This window comes from Salmo salar, chromosome ssa05, assembly GCF_905237065.1.
Source record: "Salmo salar chromosome ssa05, Ssal_v3.1, whole genome shotgun sequence".
Lineage (NCBI taxonomy): Eukaryota > Metazoa > Chordata > Actinopteri > Salmoniformes > Salmonidae > Salmo > Salmo salar.
In genome coordinates this window covers 18,098,090-18,118,908 of record NC_059446.1, presented here as the reverse complement: position 1 = coordinate 18,118,908, position 20,819 = coordinate 18,098,090, and the positions used below count along the sequence as shown (strand labels likewise).

The 20,819-nt window shown below is 45.2% G+C and overlaps 2 protein-coding genes across 4 annotated transcripts; one reads left to right on the top strand and one right to left on the bottom strand.

Moving 5' to 3' along the window:
• The first annotated feature begins 2,515 nt into the window (after window positions 1-2,515).
• Window positions 2,516-6,212, top strand: saks1 (SAPK substrate protein 1). 2 transcript variants are annotated; one of them, XM_014198907.2, is made up of 10 exons: window positions 2,516-2,600; window positions 3,224-3,282; window positions 3,364-3,417; window positions 3,560-3,699; window positions 3,859-3,943; window positions 4,195-4,386; window positions 4,757-4,808; window positions 4,921-5,040; window positions 5,186-5,369; window positions 5,591-6,212. In XM_014198907.2, the coding sequence occupies exons 2-10, from the start codon at window positions 3,224-3,226 to the stop codon at window positions 5,629-5,631; spliced, it is 927 nt and encodes a 308-aa protein (XP_014054382.1). In that variant the 5' UTR covers window positions 2,516-2,600; the 3' UTR covers window positions 5,632-6,212.
• Window positions 6,145-20,775, bottom strand: si:ch211-114c17.1 (pre-mRNA-processing factor 39). 2 transcript variants are annotated; one of them, XM_014198952.2, is made up of 15 exons: window positions 20,661-20,775; window positions 12,975-13,225; window positions 12,689-12,814; window positions 12,399-12,517; window positions 12,013-12,180; window positions 11,214-11,376; window positions 10,906-11,010; window positions 9,408-9,689; window positions 9,188-9,314; window positions 8,792-9,063; window positions 8,147-8,331; window positions 7,846-7,920; window positions 7,498-7,675; window positions 7,280-7,305; window positions 6,145-7,135 (listed from the first exon to the last, which is right to left on the bottom strand). In XM_014198952.2, exons 1-14 carry the CDS (start codon window positions 20,722-20,724, stop codon window positions 7,294-7,296), a joined length of 2,127 nt encoding a protein of 708 aa, XP_014054427.1. In that variant the 5' UTR covers window positions 20,725-20,775; the 3' UTR covers window positions 6,145-7,135; window positions 7,280-7,293. The 2 variants fall into 2 exon arrangements, with proteins under 2 accessions (XP_014054427.1, XP_014054425.1); XM_014198950.2 differs by lacking the exon at window positions 7,280-7,305.
• Window positions 20,776-20,819: the final 44 nt, after the last annotated feature.

Below are 20,819 nucleotides of genomic sequence, written 5' to 3'. Positions count from 1 at the left end.
AGGCTACCAGTGTCCTAAATAAAACTGACTATGGATGGAATGATCTATTACAATTTATTACATTTCTTCATCTCATCCAATGGGATCTCATAATGTAGGCAGGTTGAGATTTAAACATAACAATTTAAAAACAAACTGAACCTACTCACCCTCAGGAACTGAAGTTCAGTAAAGTACTAGTCAAGGAAGTGAGCGAGGGCTGCTTAAGACCGTGAGAGGGAGAGAGAAATTAATCATTATACATACAGTAAATATGTAACAGGCCCTGTTCATAAACTTTGCATCCTGTTTGAACATCCATAGCCATGCAGTAAGACATTCGCAAGCACACAAAGCCGACACACATGTACACCACAGCAGGTTGGTGGCACCTTCATTTGGGAGGACGGGCTTGTGGTAATGGCTGAAGTGGAATGGTATCAAATACATCAAATACATGGTTTCCATGTGTTTGATGCCATTTAATTTGCTCCGTTCCAGCCATTATTATGAGCTGTCTTCCCCTCAGCAGACTCCGCTGACGTACACACAATACACACGTACACACATACACACATACCCGCACACACACACAAACACACACACACACAGTTTTGTACTGCTATCCTTGTGGGGACCAAAGATTTAGTTCCCATCCAAATTCCTATTTTTCCTCACCCCAACCCTAAATCAAACCCTAACCCTAACCTTAACCCTTAACCATAACCTTAACCTTAACCCTAAGTCTAACCTTAACCTTAACCCCAAACCCCTAACCCTGAAAGTATATCTAACCCTAACTCCTAACCCTAATCTTAACCATAACCCTTAACCCTAAACCTTACCATAATTATAATCCTAACCCGTATTCTAACCCTAACCCTAAACCTAACCCCTAAGCCTAAAATAGCATTTTTCCTTGTGAGGACCGACAAGGATAGTTAAACAAAAATATACACACTCAGACACACACTAAACCCAAATAGTAAAAGTAAACGCATGCTAGGGAATCAGATATACCTATAGATACAAAACAAACTACAAACAGAAGTGGAGCTTAATAATTACAACAAGGCAAAAGTAAACATGTTGTCCCCCACAAAGGATGCAGCGCCACCCTTGGGCCAATCAGTGTCATTTTGTAAATGACCGATGGATCTCTATGGCAAGAACCATCATTCACCCAAGTTTCGTCAAAATCGTCCCAGGGGTGTCTGAGATATTGCGTGGGTTAGCTAGACTCATATCCCTGAGCATGTGTGCCAAATTTCATCACTTTGAGTCAACAGATCAAGAGATATAAACATGTGCCCGTTATAGTGCCACCGTGAGGTCGATATGAATGTTTTTGCATATGTTGAGTCTTGACAGTGTTTGCAACATGTGTGCCAAATGTTGTTATAATATGAATATGCATTTATGTGATTCATATGCATTTATGTGCCAGACCACGCCGGACTGAACGTTTATTGCTCAATAACAGCCATGTTGTTTTAGGTACTAGTCTGGAAAATATTGCTTTGAGAGACCTTTGACCATAGATATCACATATCAAGTTTGGTGCAGATCGGTCATTAGGTGCCAAAAGAGTTGCATCAAAGATATTTATAGGTTTCCCCTTCTGTTTCCCCTTCTGTCGTTTTTTCACAAAATTCAAAATGTCAGAAAATCCATCATGAAAGACGTGTCCCAGAGGCAAATGTGTTTCTAGTGAGGGGAGGGGCCGTTCTTTATATACCTGAGGGACCTACAGTTTATACGAATTTCATGACTTTAGGTCAAACAGGGTGAGGGGCGTATCTTATTATTGCGTCACCATCTGCCCAATGAGTAACAATTTTGTAAATGCCGGATCTGTATGGCAAGACGCGTCATTCACTTAAGTTTAGTCAAAATCGGGCCAGTGCTGTCTGATATATCAAGTGTGAATAACGTAGGAAAGAACATCCTAACGGACGGAGACAGACCCACAGTCCCCTCCCAGATTTTATCTTCGGGGACGAGCAATAATGTATACAAACCCTGGATTGCTGTTGCAATGTATTGGCTATTGAGAGTCTTTGAAGCCACCGGTTGGTCATATTGGAACTCCAGTAGGAGCAGTCCTCCACAGGAATGAATGGAATTCTACAGTACTTCAATTAAATGTTTCTAGGACAAAATTACATGTATTTAAGTATTTTGTGTTGTAGTGGGGAAAGTAACATTAGTACAACAACTAAAAAAATACTTAAAGGAAAATGTTTTAATATATTTTTTATTTGTGTGTTTAGCTCACATAATGTAATTTAAAAATATGCATTAAGGTTTTCTGTAATATAATAAACATGTCAAAAACGAATCTAGACATGAATAAATGCATTTATATAGCTTCCCAGATGGCTGCGCGGTGGCTTCATTACAGCACCCCCTGTCAGTCATCCAGGGTTTATACACATGACTGGAGACAACTATAATGCAAACTGTTATACGGATACTGCTGGTGTAAGGTCCACTAGATGGCAGAAATGTGCTGTGAATGAGAATGTTTGGAAAATGCGGTCATTTTGTATCCTATTGGGCCTCCATACATGCTCGCATGTGACTAGATTGGAAGCGGTGTTTGTTGACTGATTCCGAATGTGAGTTGCTAATGTTGCTCAAACAAATAATGCTATTTAGTAAAATAACGTTTATGAAATGGTTGATCTCTATCATTTTCGCAAGTATAATGCAATAGTCGCCCTAGCTATATTGTACAGAGCATCATCAATTTACTTTGTAAACAGTTTTTCTTGTTACAGCTAGCAGAAGAGGCTAACTGAAATGAGCCATCTCATTCGTGCATCAAGCTAACGTTAGTTAGCTGGCTAACAAAGCTAGCTATATGTAAACATAGATAATACGGCAAAGTTACTGGGCAATTCTTTGGTTTATGAATGATATTCATGTGGTGGTCTGTGTAGATATTAAATGTTTCCTGCGGGACGTTACCTAAGGGATGCTGCTTTGTTATCTTCATAGCCAGTTCAATCCAGTCAAATAACTACACAGCTAGAATATTATGGAACTATGTAATAACAACCCATGTAACTAGCTAACGAGTTATTCGGGTAACATGTAATTGGTTCAACCTGATTCTAAATAATATAGACTAGTATAGTTAATACCTGTTTGGGGCTACTTTACATGCTCACCTCCTTGCCTACAGTATCTGACTCCAAAGTGAAACTTGTCTCCTTAACTTACATGTTCTCTCAGCAAGATGGCAGAACAAACAACGTTGGACAGCCTGCTGGAAATGGGCTTTGACAGAAACAGAGCGTAAGTAGCTAACTGAATTAATGTGGCTATTTTTCGACACACTAAATATCAACTCTGGTCCTGTCTGTCTACTGCTTTCAGGGAAAAGGCTGTGGCACACACAGGAAACCAGGGCATAGAGCGGGCCATGGACTGGTAAGTCAACTGGCAGAGGCTTTGGTGAGCTAGCCTCAGAGGCTTCTTCATCCACAGATGAATTTTACAGATGGTCAGTTGAGTTATTCACATGGAATAACTGATTCGTCATTCTTTCTTCCATTATGGCTTCCTTCCACAGGCTAATGGAACATGAGGGTGACCCAGACATTGACGAGCCCTATGTACCTCCTGTGGGGAACGTGCTTGGTGGAACTGGAGGAAGTGACCCACAACAGCCCAGTCCAGCAGCCCAACCCACAGCAGAAGGAACAGACCCTGGTAAGTGGTCAATGGTCATGGCAGCATATTGTATTGTTATTACTCATATTGTTATAACCTCATAACTATGGCTTGTACTTCCCATTACTGGTTAACATGGTTGTTGGTTTACATTGTCTTCTTGTCCCCCACCTCTTCTATGTCAACTCTACCTTTTAGCTGCAGACGGTAGTGATCAGATGATCCATGACGGGGATACCAAACGACCAATGACAGAGGAGGAGAAACGTGAGCAGATAAAGAGGTCAGATAATTCACCTCCACTGAGGTTCTGTTTACACACTTATCTTATTCTGTCAGTGGGGAAATGTCAGGTTTAGTCAATAGATGTTACTCAAAGAGATTTTCAAGTGTCAGCAAAAGCTTTCAGTGGAAAATCCAATGAGACAGCATACAATCAGCATACAATGAAGCCTGTGCCTGCGTTTGTGTCTGTTTCTTTGTGTGTGTGTCTATTTCTTTGTCTACCTCTGTGTGTGTTTCTGTGTGTACCAGGCTAGAGGAGCTGATGCGGGTGAAGCAGGAGGAGCGGAGAGAGAGGGAACGAGCAGAGGAAGTAGACAGAGAGAAGCAGAGGAGGAGGCAGGGCCAGGAGCTGCTGCAGGTCAAACAGAAACTGCAGGAAGATGAGATGAAAAAAATGGTCGACCTGCGCCAGAGAGAGAAGAACGATGACAAAATGGCCAAGTAAGCCATGAAGTCAATGGGCTTGTTTGACATTGCAGGCGACTGCCGATTAACTGATTTACAAAATACCTTCCATATAAGTATTATTATTTGTAGATCAGCTAGTCAGTCACAATTTACCCACAATGCATCTCTGATGGATTTGATGCTCTCAATTGGCCAATGGCTGTTGTCTCAAAGCACATTGGAGGAGAGGATCCTTGAACAACCTCCTTCAATGAGCTTTGAGAGGAATTGAGGAAACAAGAATAGCTAGTAACGTTTTCATACACAGTCAATAGTTAATTTTTGTAAATGTCTTAGTGCAAATAAGGTCTATTCCCACTCCACAACTCTTCTCTTTGTCCAATGAATGCCCTCTCTTTCTCAGGCAGCGGGTGCGAGACAAGATAGCACGCGACAGAGAGGAGAGAGCACTTAAGGTACTGACTGCACCTACAGCATCTGACTCGTATGCTGAACTGTTGCTAAATAATGTCTCCATATCTTTCATAGAAAGAGTTGAACTCACTAACCCCTTCTACTCCTCTCCAGTTTGGAGGCGGTTCTTCCAGTACAGCTCTAACCTCCCCTTCAGCAGAGGGCCCTCCCTCCTCTCCGCCCAGTCAGGGCCCGCCTCCCGCCAAGAAGGACTATAACGAGTGCAGAATCCAGGTAAGGGGCCATGGATGTCTACGGCCTAGTTCACATTCTGTTCATACTCACAACTGATGTACAACGCGTTTTGAGACAACAGATATTTTTGATGAGTTTGTCTCAACAGTCAATGTAGTTTATTGATTTATCCTCCTGTCCTCAGGTGCGTATGCTGGACGGCTCGGCGTTGACCTCCGTGTTCAAGGCACAGGAGCCGCTGGCTGCTGTGCGCGTCTACATCCAGATGAACGGCAACGCCCCCGAGGGCCAGGACTTTACGCTGCTCTCCCCATACCCCCGCCGCGTCTACACAGAACTGGACATGGAGAAACCCCTGCAGGAGCTGGGTGAGCAGACAGGATGCCCCTCTTACTGGGCTTGAACAGGGGGAATCGCAATAGTCTAAAGGGGCTTCCTCTGCACTAATCTGAAAGGACTGGAGAGGTCAAAACCAGCCAAAGACGTACTACTTTCATCTATCCTGTGTTGTCAGATCAGTTTTAGAGGAATCTAATCTGAGATTGAGGTTTGTGTTGTACTGTCTTAACTGTTTTGTGTCATTGTTCAGGTTTGGTGCCTTCAGCTGTGCTGGTCGTTGCCAAGAAATAAGGACCCTGAAGTAAAAACATGCTTTATGAGCCAACCTCAATTCCACACATAATTTATCACAACAGGACAGAGACCAGGATGTCAACTATGGATTGATTCTCCTTCAACAAACACTGAGCTTTAATCTTAAATAGCAACACAAAATGGATGACTATTGATCCTCATGGGGCCTAAAGTGTAAGACATGGCTCGTGTTGAGCCACTGCGACTTTCCACTGTATTGAAGTTGTAGTTTTTATAATTTAAACAATTTGACAGTGGTGTTATTGCATCATCACTTGGAGCTACATGGTGGACTGAACATACTTTAAAACTTCACATAAAGAATGTACTTTTACCACAGGAATAATTGGTTAGTTTTATGAGAAAGCCTCAAAACTTGATGACCTAAGTCAGCTTTGTATCTCACTGACTGGTGAGAGTTGCTTATATGTGCATGACAGTTAAGAAAGATACACTCTTAAGAAATCACATATGTCATATCAAGAGTCCCAAAAATACACATTAAGCACATTGTGCTTCACTCAAATGTTTTATTGAACAATGTAAAAGTGAAGATTAAAAAGTTACATTGTCATACATTTGCAGTGTATTTGTGCATGCCTTTTTTGAGTACGATGGATTGGATGCACTCTAAAACACAACAGAAATGGAATGGTATTTAAAAAAACTCAGTGATTAAAAAGGCTAAAGTTGTGTGGTGGATTTTGCCAAACATTTAACAGTTTTCTACTGTAAAGTTTGACCAAACATGACTGATGCTGTTGGTTTTAGACATGCCCACTAGGTACAGCACAGCGTACATTCAGTTATTATTCTTTACTTAACCTCTGAGTCCAGAGGCACTGGTACACCTGCATACAACAACATGGCTTCCCTATCTTCTGTCTGGAGGAGTAGGACTACACTGGAGGACTCGAATGGGAAGAAACTTGAATGAGGGACACAATAGATTGATCTTAACCTGCTCGTTAATGAAAAGAGCTTTGACTTCACAACTATAAAACACCATTATGTACATTAGAAAAAATGAGTAGCCTATACTTCTGGAATGACAATACAGGAGGTATGGAGAGACGGTTTTGCTTAAAATGAAAGGGGCTGCATGTAGAAGAGAATACAAAAATAGTTTATCATTAAAACAATGTACAAGAGCACATTTTCAAAGACCAAACGAGTAGTAGACGTCACAGGTCACACCCCTGTTCCTGATAAAAGATATGAGTTTGCACCCTATTCCCTACAAAGTTCACAACTTTTGACCAGAGCTCTATGGGCCCTTGTCAAAGATAGTGCACTATATAGGGCATAATGTGCCATTTGGGGTGCATCCATCGAGTTTAAACAGGTGAACACTAGGTCGTCAATGTTGAGTCATCTCTGGTAACCCCTGCTGTCAGATGGTGTGTCACAGGTTTTCTCTTCCCCCTTAGCTGGGAGGGTAGTAACCTTGATTGTAGTTCCAGGCTTGCTGGTAGCCTCCGTATCCCCCATACTGTGGTTGCTGAAAGAGAGGAACACTTTAAAAAAGAGCAAGTGAAGGAACACCCGCTCTCTAATCAACATTTTAGTGCAGGGGTATTCAGATCTTACCCTACGAGGTTCGGACTACTTCTGGTTTTCTGTTCTACCTGATAATTGCACCCACCTGGTGTCCCAGGTCTAAATCAGTCCCTGATTAGAGGGGAAGAATAAAATAAAAAAAAGCAGTGGAACTGGCTTCGATGTTCAGATTTGAATTTGAGAGCTTCAGTGTCTTTCCTCTATCTGGCTCAATTTCAAAAGAAGCACTGATCGTTTAAGGCCGTATGTAGCCGATATTTGGCTCATGTATCAGTTTGTACAGCGTAACAATCCCTGTCATACCTGATGCCAGCTTCCATATCCTCCGTAGCCTGCATGAGCTGCACTCATGTCCCCACCCATCATGGGTGGAGGTGGTGTCATCATGGGGACATGGGGCATTGTGGGAGGGGCCTGTGGTGGAGCGGGCACAGCAGAGCCGTCTTCTCCTTTACTCATCTTCTCTGGGTCCTCACTGTCTCTGCAGATCAATCAATACAACAACTACGTCAATAACCAATCCATCAACAGTTTATACATTTGCTTCTCCATGAACAGCTTCACATCAACAACAAAAAATGTGTCGCAACATCACACAATTTTACAGGTATAAACCCTTGCATGATATTGACAGATACGTTATAATCTCACCCGTTCTCAGCCACTCTCTTCTTGTTGCCAAGCTCTTTCAGTAGCTTCTGATGCTCCTCATAGACTGTTAGCACACTGCGGGCCAGAGAACAGCAACAGTAGTCATTTAAAACATGGTAAAGTGATGCTCCTCAGACTGTTGGCACACTGTAGGCCATAGGACAGCAACAGTACAGTCATTTCTCCTGGTTGGTTGATTTCATACCATCAAATCAAATATGGGCAGAATAAAATGCTTGTTTCATTTTCTCCGGGTTCCTGATTGTATCTAAAAACAACAAACAATCCTATGACCCCTGACCTATGCACAGAGGTCCCATAGTCCTCAGCGTACTGCAGGCCCCTCTGGGAGAAGAGGATCTTGGTCTGTGGGGAGAGGGGTGCGGCCAGCGCCCGCGTCACACACTGCTGCACCCCCTCGGCCGACCCTCTGGGGTCACCGGACACCTCCAGCTCTAGCAGGTTCAGGTGCAGCTTACCGTCATCCTGGAAAACAGAGGGGACATTAAAGAGGGAACAACAAACAATGATAAATGATGCTCTGACAGGTTACATTTTCTATGAGGTTTAGATCAAGACTATTTTCCATGTTCCATCCCTGATATTCAATCCCAATTGCATCTTAAATGTGATCCTTTCCTTTTTCAGTCGATGCTTAGAGCGTTGGGCCAGTAACTGGAAGGTTGCTGGATCGAATCCCCGAGCTGACATGTCAAAAATCTGTCGTTCTGCCCCTGAGCAAGGCAGTTAACCCACTGTTCCCCGGGCATCGAAGACGTGGATGTTGATTATGGCAGCCCCCCGCACCTCTCTGATTCAGAGGGGTTGGGTTAAATGCGGAAGACACATTTCAGTTGAATACATTGTTGGACAACTGACTAGGTATCCCCCTTTCCCTAAATCTTTTCCTTTTCGCCTCTCTAAGTTCTGTCTCCCCTCCTCTCACCGGGCTAATCTCCAGCGCCTCCTGCAGGACTCCCCGGGCCTTGCTGGGGTTCTTGCAGAGCTTCAGCAGCAGCCGGGCCAGTTTGATGGAGTAGAACGCATGGAGGTGAGGCGTCTCTTTGGCCTGGGCCACCGCGTCCCTGAGCAGAGCTTCTGATTCATCTAGACGGCCCGCCCGTCTCTCTAGCCCCGCCCTGCGCAGCCGGACCATGGCCAATCCCGGCACTGAGGTTTCCAAAGCCTCCAACACACGCCGTGCCTCTGTTAGGTCACCTGGGAGGAGATGGAGGGGAGGAGGGAGTGAGTGGGCTACAACACTGGGTAATGGTGTCCTGTGTATCACATTTGAGGTCAAAGTGAAAAGGTGAACACTGTGATGTGTCTCTTCCTCTCTCACCATGCCTCTCCTCGAAGGTGGCCCACTGCAGGTGCATGGTGTGTTTGTGGGCCAGGTGGATCTCACAGGCTCGCCTGAACACTCCCCGCGCCTCGTCCAGACTCTGAGGTTCCAGGTAGTGAACATACTGAGAAACATGCATACAGTATACATTAGTTACACTGACATACAAACATGTTACTGACACACACACACACACACCCCTGCAGCCCCTCCTTACCTTGGTCCAGAACTCCTCGTAGAGAGCGCAGGCAATCAGACAGCGCTCAAACAGGATCCGTACCCTCTGGTCTCCCCCGGCAACGATCCCACTGCTCTTTGACCCCTCCTTTGACTCCTTTTGCTTCTCTTCCTGGCCCTCCATGGCCTCTGGTTCTGTCTCGGTCTTCACCTCCTTTTCACCGCCCCCCCCCAGCTCGGTGAGCTCCCAGTCCAGGTAGGAGTGCCAGGCCCTCAGCTGGGTCCGGTCCAGAGGCTTCACATGGAAATATGGACGCTTGATCTGGAATTAAGGGAGGAATGGGAACAGAAGAGAAGATAAGTAAATGTTTCCAACCAATGAAAGTACACTACTTGACCAAAAGAGTGTGGACAGCTGCTCGTCAAACATCTCATTCCAAAATCATGTTTATAAATATGGAGTTGGTCCCCCCCTTTGCTGCTATAACAGCCTCCACTCTTCTGGGAAGGCTTTCCACTAGATGTTGGAACATTGCTGTGGGGACTTGCTTCCGTTAAGCCACAAGATTATTAGTGAGGTCGGGCGATTAGGCCGGACTCGCATTCCAATTCATCCCAAAGGTGTTCAATGGGGTTGAGGACAGGGCTCTGTGCAAGCCAGTCAAGTTCTTCCACACTAATCTCGACAAACCTTTTCGCTATGGACCTCGCTTTGAGCAAGGGGCATTGTCATGCTGAAACAGGAAAGGGCCTTCCCCAAACTGTTTCCACAAAGTTGGAGGCATCGTCTAGAATGTCATTGTATGCTGTAGCATTAAGATTTCCCTTCAATGGAACTAAGGGGCCGCGCCCGAACCATGAGAAACAGCCCCAGACCATTATTCCTCCTCCACCAAACTTTAGTTGGCACAATGCATTGTGGCAGGTAGCGTTCTACTGGCATCCGCCAAATCCAGTCTTCCGTCGGACTGCCAGATGTTGAAGCGTGATACATCACTCGAGAGAACACGTTTCCACTTCTCCTGAGTCCAATAGCGACAAGCTTTATACCACTCCAGCCGACGCTTGGCATTGCACATGGTGATCTTAGGCTTGTGTGCGGCTGCTCAGCCATGGAAGCCCATTTGATGAAGCTCCCGACAAACATTTCTTGTGCAGAGGCAGCTTGGAACTTGGTGGTGAGTCTTCAGCACTCGGTGGTCCCGTTCTGTGAGCTTGTGTGGTCTACCACTTTGTGGCTGAGCCATTGTTGATCCGAGACGTTTCAACTTCATAATAATCCATCATATGACAGTACCACGTTAAAAGTTACTGAGCTCTTCAGGAAGGCCATTCTACTGCCAATGTTAGTCTATGAAGATTACATGGCTGTGTGCTCGATTTTATACACCTGTCAGCAACAGGTGTGGCTGAAATAGCCAAATCCACTAATTTGAATGGGTGTCCACATACTTTTGTATATATAGTGTATAATGCTTCAATCATTGCTTCTGAGTTGCACATAGAAGGGATGTGTGTGTGTTCCAGGGGTAACTCACAGCTTCCTCAAAGTTCCACCTCTTCCTGACCTCTCCCTCCAGGTCTCGGTACACCTTCTCTCTGCGAGCCAATAGGAGCTCTCGCATTTTCGGAATCAGCTCTTCCTGATTGGGTGAAACATAACATGACAGTTATGATGGCAGACTTTTAAATCAGTGTTAACTTAAAGTTAAGATCCTATACCATAACCTTACTCCAGAGCTTGAAATGTCTCCACTTTATGCTATTTTGGCAGCATCTGAAACACGTTAAATCTCATGTTAAATCTTAATCCAACACTACTAGGGATTTGTCATTTGTAATCCACCTCTGTAGGTTCCTTCTCTTCCCCAGGTGGTAACTCCTCTTCCCCCTCAGCCAACTCAGACTTCTCAGTCTTGTGGCTCTGTTTAGATTCCTCAAGCAACCCCTCATACTCCACTGCTGAGAGGACGTCCTTGGGCGCATGGGCATTAAGATGAGTCTTGAATCTGTAAGAGAGTGAGAGAGGAGGAACGGAGAAAATGGATCAGATTCACCAGGTCAGCAAATATGATAAATAATGGGAAGTGAGTTTGATAATCACACAATTATCAAAATCTATAATTTAATAAAAGGTTACGATTTTATACTTTAGATATATTTTTTACCCCCTTTTTCGATCTTGTCTCATCGCTGCAACTCCCCAATGGGCTCGGGAGGCAAAGGCTGAGTCATGCGTCCTTCCGAAACATGGCCCGCCAAACCGTGCTTCTTAACACCCACCCGCTTAACCCGGAAGCCAGCCACATCAATGTGTCGGAGGAAACACCGTTCACCTGATGACCGAGGTCGGCCTGCAGGCGCCCGGCCCGCCACAACGAGTTTCTAGAGCTAGATGAGCCAAGTAAAGCCCCCTCGAGCAAACCCTCCCGACGCTGGGCCAATTGTGCGCCGCCCTATGATAATCCCGGTTACGGCCGGTTGTGATACAGCCCAGGAAACGAACCAGGGTCCGTAGTGACACCTCTAGCGCCTTTGACCGCTGCGCCACTCGGGAGGCCCCATAGTTTAGAGTTTTGCCTGATTTGAAGCTCTACTGTTTTTTTTAGAGAAAGTGTACTGTTTGTGAATGTGTATAGTCTCACTTCTCATAGTGGCTGCTGTACAGCTGAGTGGGGACTCTGAGGACTCTGTCGTAGACCCCAGTGGCAGCCTTCATGTCTCCCTGCTCCTTCTCCCACTCGATGTACAGCTCCCACAGACGGTCAGAGTGGAAGTCCAGTCCTGCTGCCGCCACCGCCTCCTCAAATGCACTGGGGAGAAGTGACAAGAGACAGGGATCAGGTTATCTGAGTTCTATTAAAAAAGAGTTAGGGCTCCTTATCTTTATTTGAACATTAATTCTGTGAATGAGAATAAATACTGAATTAAACCATTTGGAGTGTTCAGGCTAATATTGAAAGTAAAGGCTGGCTAGTGTTGAATGTGTATAAGTGTGGTACTGTGCGTTTAAGAGTATAGGAGTGTGTACCTGCGAATGCGCTGAGAGGACTCTGGCAGGTTCATGTTGAGCGTGCCCAGTAGCAGGTTAATGTAGTGGATCCACAGATCTACACTCAGGGGGATGGCCTTCAGACCCTGAACACACACCTGGAACAAAACAACATTACACGTGAATGTTATGGAACTAAAGCCATTGCATACTGTGAGAGAGAAGAATGTGCCGTTTTTGTCAATTATAAATGTCAGTCAGCAGACCACATAACAAGACACACATCCATGTGCCAAACACACTCCTCATCATCATCATCATCATCATACCTCCTGAGCTTTGTTGGTGTAGCCAGCACGTCGCTCCAGGTCGGCAAACTTCTTCCAGTATCCGTAGCACAGTGGGTACCGTGCCAGAAAGGCTACCAGTGCCCGACGTGACGCTGTCATGTGACTCTGGGGACAATTAGAAATCTGGTTAGCTGCAAATTCCACTTCAACACTGCACATCTGAACAACAGTGGTATAGTTAGCTTTGCATTATTCATGCAGAAGAGCTTTAGGCGTATGACAAAATGGCAATAGGAGTCTTGTCTGTCTCCTCAGCTCTTCTCACCTCTTGCTCACAGTACTGCAGCAGGTCAGTCCAGCTAGAGAAGTCCTGTGGATTGTCATGGGCCAGCTTCCAGAGTCGGTCAAAGTCCGCCGGAAACTCTCCGTCTTCTTCCTCCTCATTCTCTGCCAGAGGCATGTTGTATGCTGTCACAGCTGCTGCTTCTGGAGCCTCAGAGGCTCCTCCCCCACCATTCTCCTCTGATGCCTCTTCCTTCTCTGTTGGAAGATGGACAGCCTCCATGGCTTCCGGAGCTATTAAATGAGAAATTGAGAAGGTTACACATGGAAGAATTTGTTTTATCTATAACACAAAGAAATGGCTGGCCTGCTCAATGACGCATAGGCCTAATCAAATGTAATTTACAGATTAAATGTAGATTACTGCCATTATAAGGCAAATTCCAATCACTGATGGTGTTTTTAGCCAATCATTCATTAGTATTTCTAGGTACTACACAGAGATCACTACACTCATAATAATGGCCGGAAACGGAGCAGCAGGGGGCATGATGCGACTAATGTCTGCATCTACAGTAGTTAGATCAGCTTACTATACCATAATAAAAGACCCGGCCTGGCAAGTACTAGCTAGTGCAGGGATGGGTAACTGGCGACCTGACTGGAACTCAGTCAGGGTCTCAACCTACTGTTGAGAGTTACAATAGTAGAATACACAAGGTGACATTTCAAAAGGTGGTTGTGCATCAGCAGTTTTTCTTGTTATGTCAGTCACTCAATTAGCCCATTTCAGCTAACATGTTTTAGATTGGTAAATTAGTCTAGTGGCAAGCTATCTAAATTTGTAGTAATCGTGCCTGAAGACTGACTCAACGTTGAATTGCATAGAATTCTGTGTCGGGCAGAAATTAGCGTTGGAATCATAAAAGTTCTCTCTCACGACCTCTACAAGCCTGAATGTTGAATAAAATGATACTTCCGTGTGGTTGGTCCGTTTGCAGGTAGGAATGTTAGACAAAATATCCACAGAGTAGTATTATCAACCCCACCTTGGGTGGTCTGTATATCATTTGTATTTCTGGTTCATATTTTCAATACTATTGCAATTCGCATGTGACCAACACTTGCACAATATGGCCGAGACTAACCGAACAGCAAACACTTCAAGCGTATTGCGAGGAAACGTGCTTTTGTTTACATATTGTGCATCACATGCAATGCGTCAACAGATTGAAAATACAAGTAATAACCTACTGGCACCGCAAAGCTTTCCTGTGGACAGCCTATCCCCACCTCCTACCGCCTAAAGCTTTCCTGTGGACAGCCTATCCCCACCTCCTACCGCCTAAAGCTTTCCTGTGGACAGCCTATCCCCACCTCCTACCGCCTAAAGCTTTCCTGTGGACAGCCTATCCCCACCTCCTACCGCCAAAAGCTTTCCTGTGGACAGCCTATCCCCACCTCCTACCGCCTAAAGCTTTCCTGTGGACAGCCTATCCCCACCTCCTACCGCCTAAAGCTTTCCTGTGGACAGCCTATCCCTCACCTCCTACCGCCTAAAGCTTTCCTGTGGACAGCCTATCCCCACCTCCTACCGCCTAAAGCTTTCCTGTGGACAGCCTATCCCCACCTCCTACCGCCTAAAGCTTTCCTGTGGACAGCCTATCCCCACCTCCTACCGCCTAAAGCTTTCCTGTGGACAGCCTATCCCCACCTCCTACCGCCTAAAGCTTTCCTGTGGACAGCCTATCCCCACCTCCTACCGCCTAAAGCTTTCCTGTGGACAGCCTATCCCCACCTCCTACCGTCTAAAGCTTTCCTGTGGACAGCCTATCCCCACCTCCTACCGCCTAAAGCTTTCCTGTGGACAGCCTATCCCTCACCTCCTACCGCCTAAAGCTTTCCTGTGGACAGCCTATCCCCACCTCCTACCGCCTAAAGCTTTCCTGTGGACAGCCTATCCCCACCTCCTACCGCCTAAAGCTTTCCTGTGGACAGCCTATCCCCACCTCCTACCGCCTAAAGCTTTCCTGTGGACAGCCTATCCCCACCTCCTACCGCCTAAAGCTTTCCTGTGGACAGCCTATCCCCACCTCCTACCGCCTAAAGCTTTCCTGTGGACAGCCTATCCCCACCTCCTACCGCCTAAAGCTTTCCTGTGGACAGCCTATCCCCACCTCCTACCGCCTAAAGCTTTCCTGTGGACAGCCTATCCTCACCTCCTACCGTCTAAAGCTTTCCTGTGGACAGCCTATCCCCACCTTCTACCGCCTAAAGCTTTCCTGTGGACAGCCTATCCCCACCTCCTACCGTCTAAAGCTTTCCTGTGGACAGCCTATCCCCACCTCCTACCGCCTAAAGCTTTCCTGTGGACAGCCTATCCTCACCTCCTACCGTCTAAAGCTTTCCTGTGGACAGCCTATCCTCACCTCCTACCGCCAAAAGCTTTCCTGTGGACAGCCTATCCCCACCTCCTACCGTCTAAAGCTTTCCTGTGGACAGCCTATCCCCACCTCCTACCGCCTAAAGCTTTCCTGTGGACAGCCTATCCCCACCTCCTACCGCCAAAAGCTTTCCTGTGGACAGCCTATCCCCACCTCCTACCGCCTAAAGCTTTCCTGTGGACAGCCTATCCCACCTCCTACCGCCTAAAAGCTTTCCTGTGGACAGCCTATCCCCACCTCCTACCGCCTAAAGCTTTCCAGTGGACAGCCTATCCCCACCTCCTACCGCCTAAAGCTTTCCAGTGGACAGCCTATCCCCACCTCCTACCGTCTAAAGCTTTCCTGTGGACAGCCTATCCCCACCTCCTACCGTCTAAAGCTTTCCTGTGGACAGCCTATCCCCACCTCCTACCGCCAAAAGCTTTCCTGTGGACAGCCTATCCCCACCTCCTACCGTCTAAAGCTTTCCTGTGGACAGCCTATCCCCACCTCCTACCGCCTAAAGCTTTCCTGTGGACAGCCTATCCCCACCTCCTACCGCCAAAAGCTTTCCTGTGGACAGCCTATCCCCACCTCCTACCGCCTAAAGCTTTCCTGTGGACAGCCTATCCCCACCTCCTACCGCCAAAAGCTTTCCTGTGGACAGCCTATCCCCACCTCCTACCGTCTAAAGCTTTCCTGTGGACAGCCTATCCCCACCTCCTACCGCCTAAAGCTTTCCTGTGGACAGCCTATCCCCACCTCCTACCGCCAAAAGCTTTCCTGTGGACAGCCTATCCCCACCTCCTACCGCCTAAAGCTTTCCTGTGGACAGCCTATCCCCACCTCCTACCGCCTAAAGCTTTCCTGTGGACAGCCTATCCCCACCTCCTACCGCCTAAAGCTTTCCTGTGGACAGCCTATCCCCACCTCCTACCGTCTAAAGCTTTCCTGTGGACAGCCTATCCCCACCTCCTACCGTCTAAAGCTTTCCTGTGGACAGCCTATCCCCACCTCCTACCGCCAAAAGCTTTCCTGTGGACAGCCTATCCCCACCTCCTACCGCCAAAAGCTTTCCTGTGGACAGCCTATCCCCACCTCCTACCGTCTAAAGCTTTCCTGTGGACAGCCTATCCTCCACCTCCTACCGCCAAAAGGATCAACAGCATGTACAACCAGTAAAGTAAGTGGAAATATCATTTTATTCAACATTCTGTCTTGTAGAGACTATTGCGTCTTTTTTACAGCGACTTATTTCAGATTGATATTCATGGGATAACCATGGTAACAGGCTGATGTTTAGGCAAGTAGTAATCATGGTCGAATTATCGACCCGGGGCCACAATTGAATTTGTTAGTCACTTGCACTCAGATATCATATAAAAACTGCAAACATTTTCTCACCACCGCATGGCAAAATGCGAAGATTTGCAGCAAAGTTGCTTTCAAACTGCAACATTTTCTATATGCCCCCATGGCAAAAATGTATAGAGTTTAGGGCTGACCCCAATTAGTCGACTGGTCGATAGGCTGTTGGTCGACCAAAATATTTTTAGTCAAGCAGTAACAAATATACAGTACCAGTCAAAGTTTTTTTCCCCTACATTGTAGAATAATAATGAAGACATCAAAACTATGAAATAACACATATGGAATCATGTAGTAACCAAAAAAAGTGTTCAAAGTTGCGTTTGAGTCAATCAGTTGTGTTGTGACAAGGTAGAGGTGGTATACAGAAGACAGCCCTATTTGGTAAAAGACCAAGTCCATGTTATGGCAAGAACAGCTTGAATACGCAAAGAGAAACGACAGTCCATCATTACTTTAAGACATGAAGGTCAGTCAATGCGGAAAATTTCAAGAACTTTGAAAGTTTCTTCAAGTGCAGTCGCAAAAACCATCAAGCGCTATGATGAAACTCTCTCTCATGAGGACCGCCACAGGAAAGGAAGACCCAGAGTTACCTCTGCTGCCGAGGATAAGTTCATTAGAGTTACCAGCCTCAGAAATCGACAACTGCACCTCAGATAACAGCCCAAATAAATGCTTCACAGAGTTCAAGTAACAGACACATCTCAACATCAACTGTTCAGAGGAGACTACGTGAATAAGGCCTTCACAGTTGAATTGCTGCAAAGAAACTTCGACTAAAGGACACCAATAAGAAGAGTCTTGCTTGGACCATAAAACAGGAGCAATGGGCATAAGACCGGTGGAAATCTGTCCTTTGGTCTGATGAGACATTAGACCGACTAAAATGTTAGATTTGGGGTTCCTACCCGCTGTGTCTTTGTGAGACGAAGAGAAGGTGAACGGATTATCTCTGCATGTGTCTTTCCTGCATGGAGGAGGAGGTGTGACGGTGTGGGGGTGCTTTGCTGGTGACACTGTCTGTGATTTATTTAGAATTCAAGGCACACTTAACCAGCATGGCTACCACAGCATTCTGCAGCGATACGCCATCCCAACTGGTTTGCGCATAGTGGCACTATCATTTGTTTTTCAACAGGACAATGACCCAACACACCTCCAGGCTGTGTAAGGGCTATTTGACCAAGAAGAGAGTGATGGAGTGCTGCATCAGATGACCTGGCCTCCACAATCACCCAACCTCAACCCAATTGAGATGGTTTGGGATTAGTTGGACCGCAGAGTGAAGGAAAAGCAGCCAACAAGTGCTCAGCATATGTGGGAACCCCTTCAAGACTGTTGGAAAAGCATTCCAGTGACTACCTCATGAAGCCAGTTGAGAAAATGGACAGTGTGTGCAAAGCTGTCATCAAAGGCAAAGGGTGGCTACTTTGAAAAATATAAAATATATTTTGATTTAACAATGTTTTGGTTACTACATGATTCCATAAGTGTTATGTATAGTTTTGATGTTCTACAATGTAGAAAATAGTAAAAATAAAGAATAACAGTCAAAGTTGTGTCCAAACTTTGACTGCTACTCTCTCTTTCTCTCTCTCATATATATATATATATATATATATATATATATATATATATAGACCCATATTATATTATATATATAGGTGGGGGCAGTACATCCTGTATAAACACAAACTCACTTCCTCGACAAACAACAGCACTGCACTGCTCAGCGAAGCACAAGAAGTATGAATACCCAGACTTTCTGCTGAGGCCGTATCACAGTAAATGCTGCATGGCCAATGCAGACGTCGGATTCACAATGCGCCTAGATGCACAATGCACTTCTATCTCCAGAATGCGCTCTCTCCCACCAATTTGTGAACATTCATTGTTTCATAACGTCATTGTGTGAATTGTTTGCATTTGATTGTTAGTGTCTGTCAATTCCCCATCACATATCACCAGTAGTACATTTCCCGATAATTCCTAATCTACATTTCTTACTTTCGTTATGGTCATTTCTGTTAATGCATTCAATATTATTCCAGTCTTACAGTTCATTGTCAGAGTGTACACTGTAGAGTGCACAACCTATGCTACACATGTGAACAACACAATTTAGTCATTGCCTTTTGTTTGGAGCGCTCATGTCAATGTTGAGTAAGGACGTGCACGCATAGATGTAGGCCTATAGGCTACCTGGCCTGCGCGCAAATGTAGGCATATAAATGTGCACATTTGGGGATTTGATACTATTTTTGACTGGCTTCAAGCACCACCACTAATGAGCTGTGGAGCTTCTCAAAGTAATGTTTTCACCTCAACTAGTAAGCAAACGAAGACTGTTTTTACATCCATTGAGAATTACACTAGTTCCTCAATGTATTTGAAAAAATCTTTCCAGCCCTCTCCCTTTCGATAACCACTCAGCATGTAAGGGAATAAAAAGTCATATTCTGATCCAGTGGAAACGTCATAAAATAGGTCTACCTGATTATTATCAGTGCTTGTCTTGGACTGAAATAGGTTCAGGTACTCATTTTGGGTGCTGGTATTGTTTATATGTAGTTGCAGGATCTCCACAATACTTTTGAGCTAATATTCTAGAAGAGGAACAGGAGCTCAAGCAGTAAAACAGTTGAGGTGCTGGTAGTCAGCTATGGTGAGCTCCTGCCCAGGTCGAGCACTGCTTCTTATCCCTTGCGCAAATAGCTTACAGCTGTGTCTGTCCTGAGCTCACTGGTGGGAAACTGAGGGCCCTGAATATTTTATACAATGTTGCAGGTTCGCTCGTGCAAGCTTCAGGCCAGACCCAAGGTGATGCAATGTTTCAAGTTTGTTGCAGACAGGCCAATATGATTTATAGGATTTGTATTTTTAAATCAGGATATTTTCTACCTGCAGGATGTAATGTTTTTGTTGGCTTTATGTAGGCTATTTTTACATAGTTGAAAATGGCAATAGAAGTGACTTTTTAGGTTATCATTTTCATTTGGATAGAATTTTGATTAACCACATGACAATGATTTAGAAATATGAAGACGTTATTATAAATTAAATGTAACTGTTCAATGAAAATGTGCATATGAAAACCATAACTGGCACCCAGATCGGTAGGAATGGTAAGAAATTGCCATCCCACATGAGAAATGGTTGCCGACTCCTTGTGTAGCCTATTACCGGCAACTTCAGGAGAGTAATGGCAGAATCGGTGAAAGCCAGCAGGAACAGAAAGAAATAGTTGGGGTCAGCTTAAGGTTACCTAGATCTCTGGTTCCCTCAAGGCATTTGTGTCTTATTTCATCAAAAGCTTAAAGCATCAGACAAGCTCAACGCATATAGTTGAGTTATTTAATTAAACACATATGGAAAAATATGTTCTAAAATTGACTAATCAATTGATCTAAAAAGATTGAAAGTTACCAATCTACCAATATATGTTTTAACAGGGGCCAGCCCTAGTGGAATTGCAGGAAATGTATTTAAAAACGTCATTTTCCCCCCCTCTATCCGCTGTCAGAGGGTAAAAGTTTAAATATTTTGCTCACAAGGTGGGGGTAACAAAATGTAGCTTAGGGCCCCCAAAAGGCTAGGGCCGGCTCTGACTACATGTGTAGGTATGGATGTGTGTATGTAGACCCGCGAGCCACTGAGGCCTCTTGTGGACCCCCACCCCCCAACAAAGTTGCCCAACCCTGTGCATTAACTCTGGTACTTTCAAGGGGGAGGCAACTTTCGGTTTCGCCAGTTGGCGCAACGTAAACTCATATTAGCCATGTCGGCTAGTTAACGTTAGCTAGCCTGCCGTCTTTTCACAGGCGTAGTTGCGACCGTTAGCTGACTGTAAAGATACAAACGACTATACATATGATCCCCGCGTAACCATTGAATAACTTCGTCAATATATTTTGATTATTTCATGTTTTTACAACCTGAAGGAGCCTCCATTAGCCCGTTGGTGTTCAGGTCTTCTGAATCCGAGCCTTCTGCCGCCATGATAAAAAAAAAAATACGTCACTTCCATGCGACAAGTACGGTCTGCAAGATAACCGAATAACATTTTTGCTGAGCGCTGATTCACGGTAAATTCT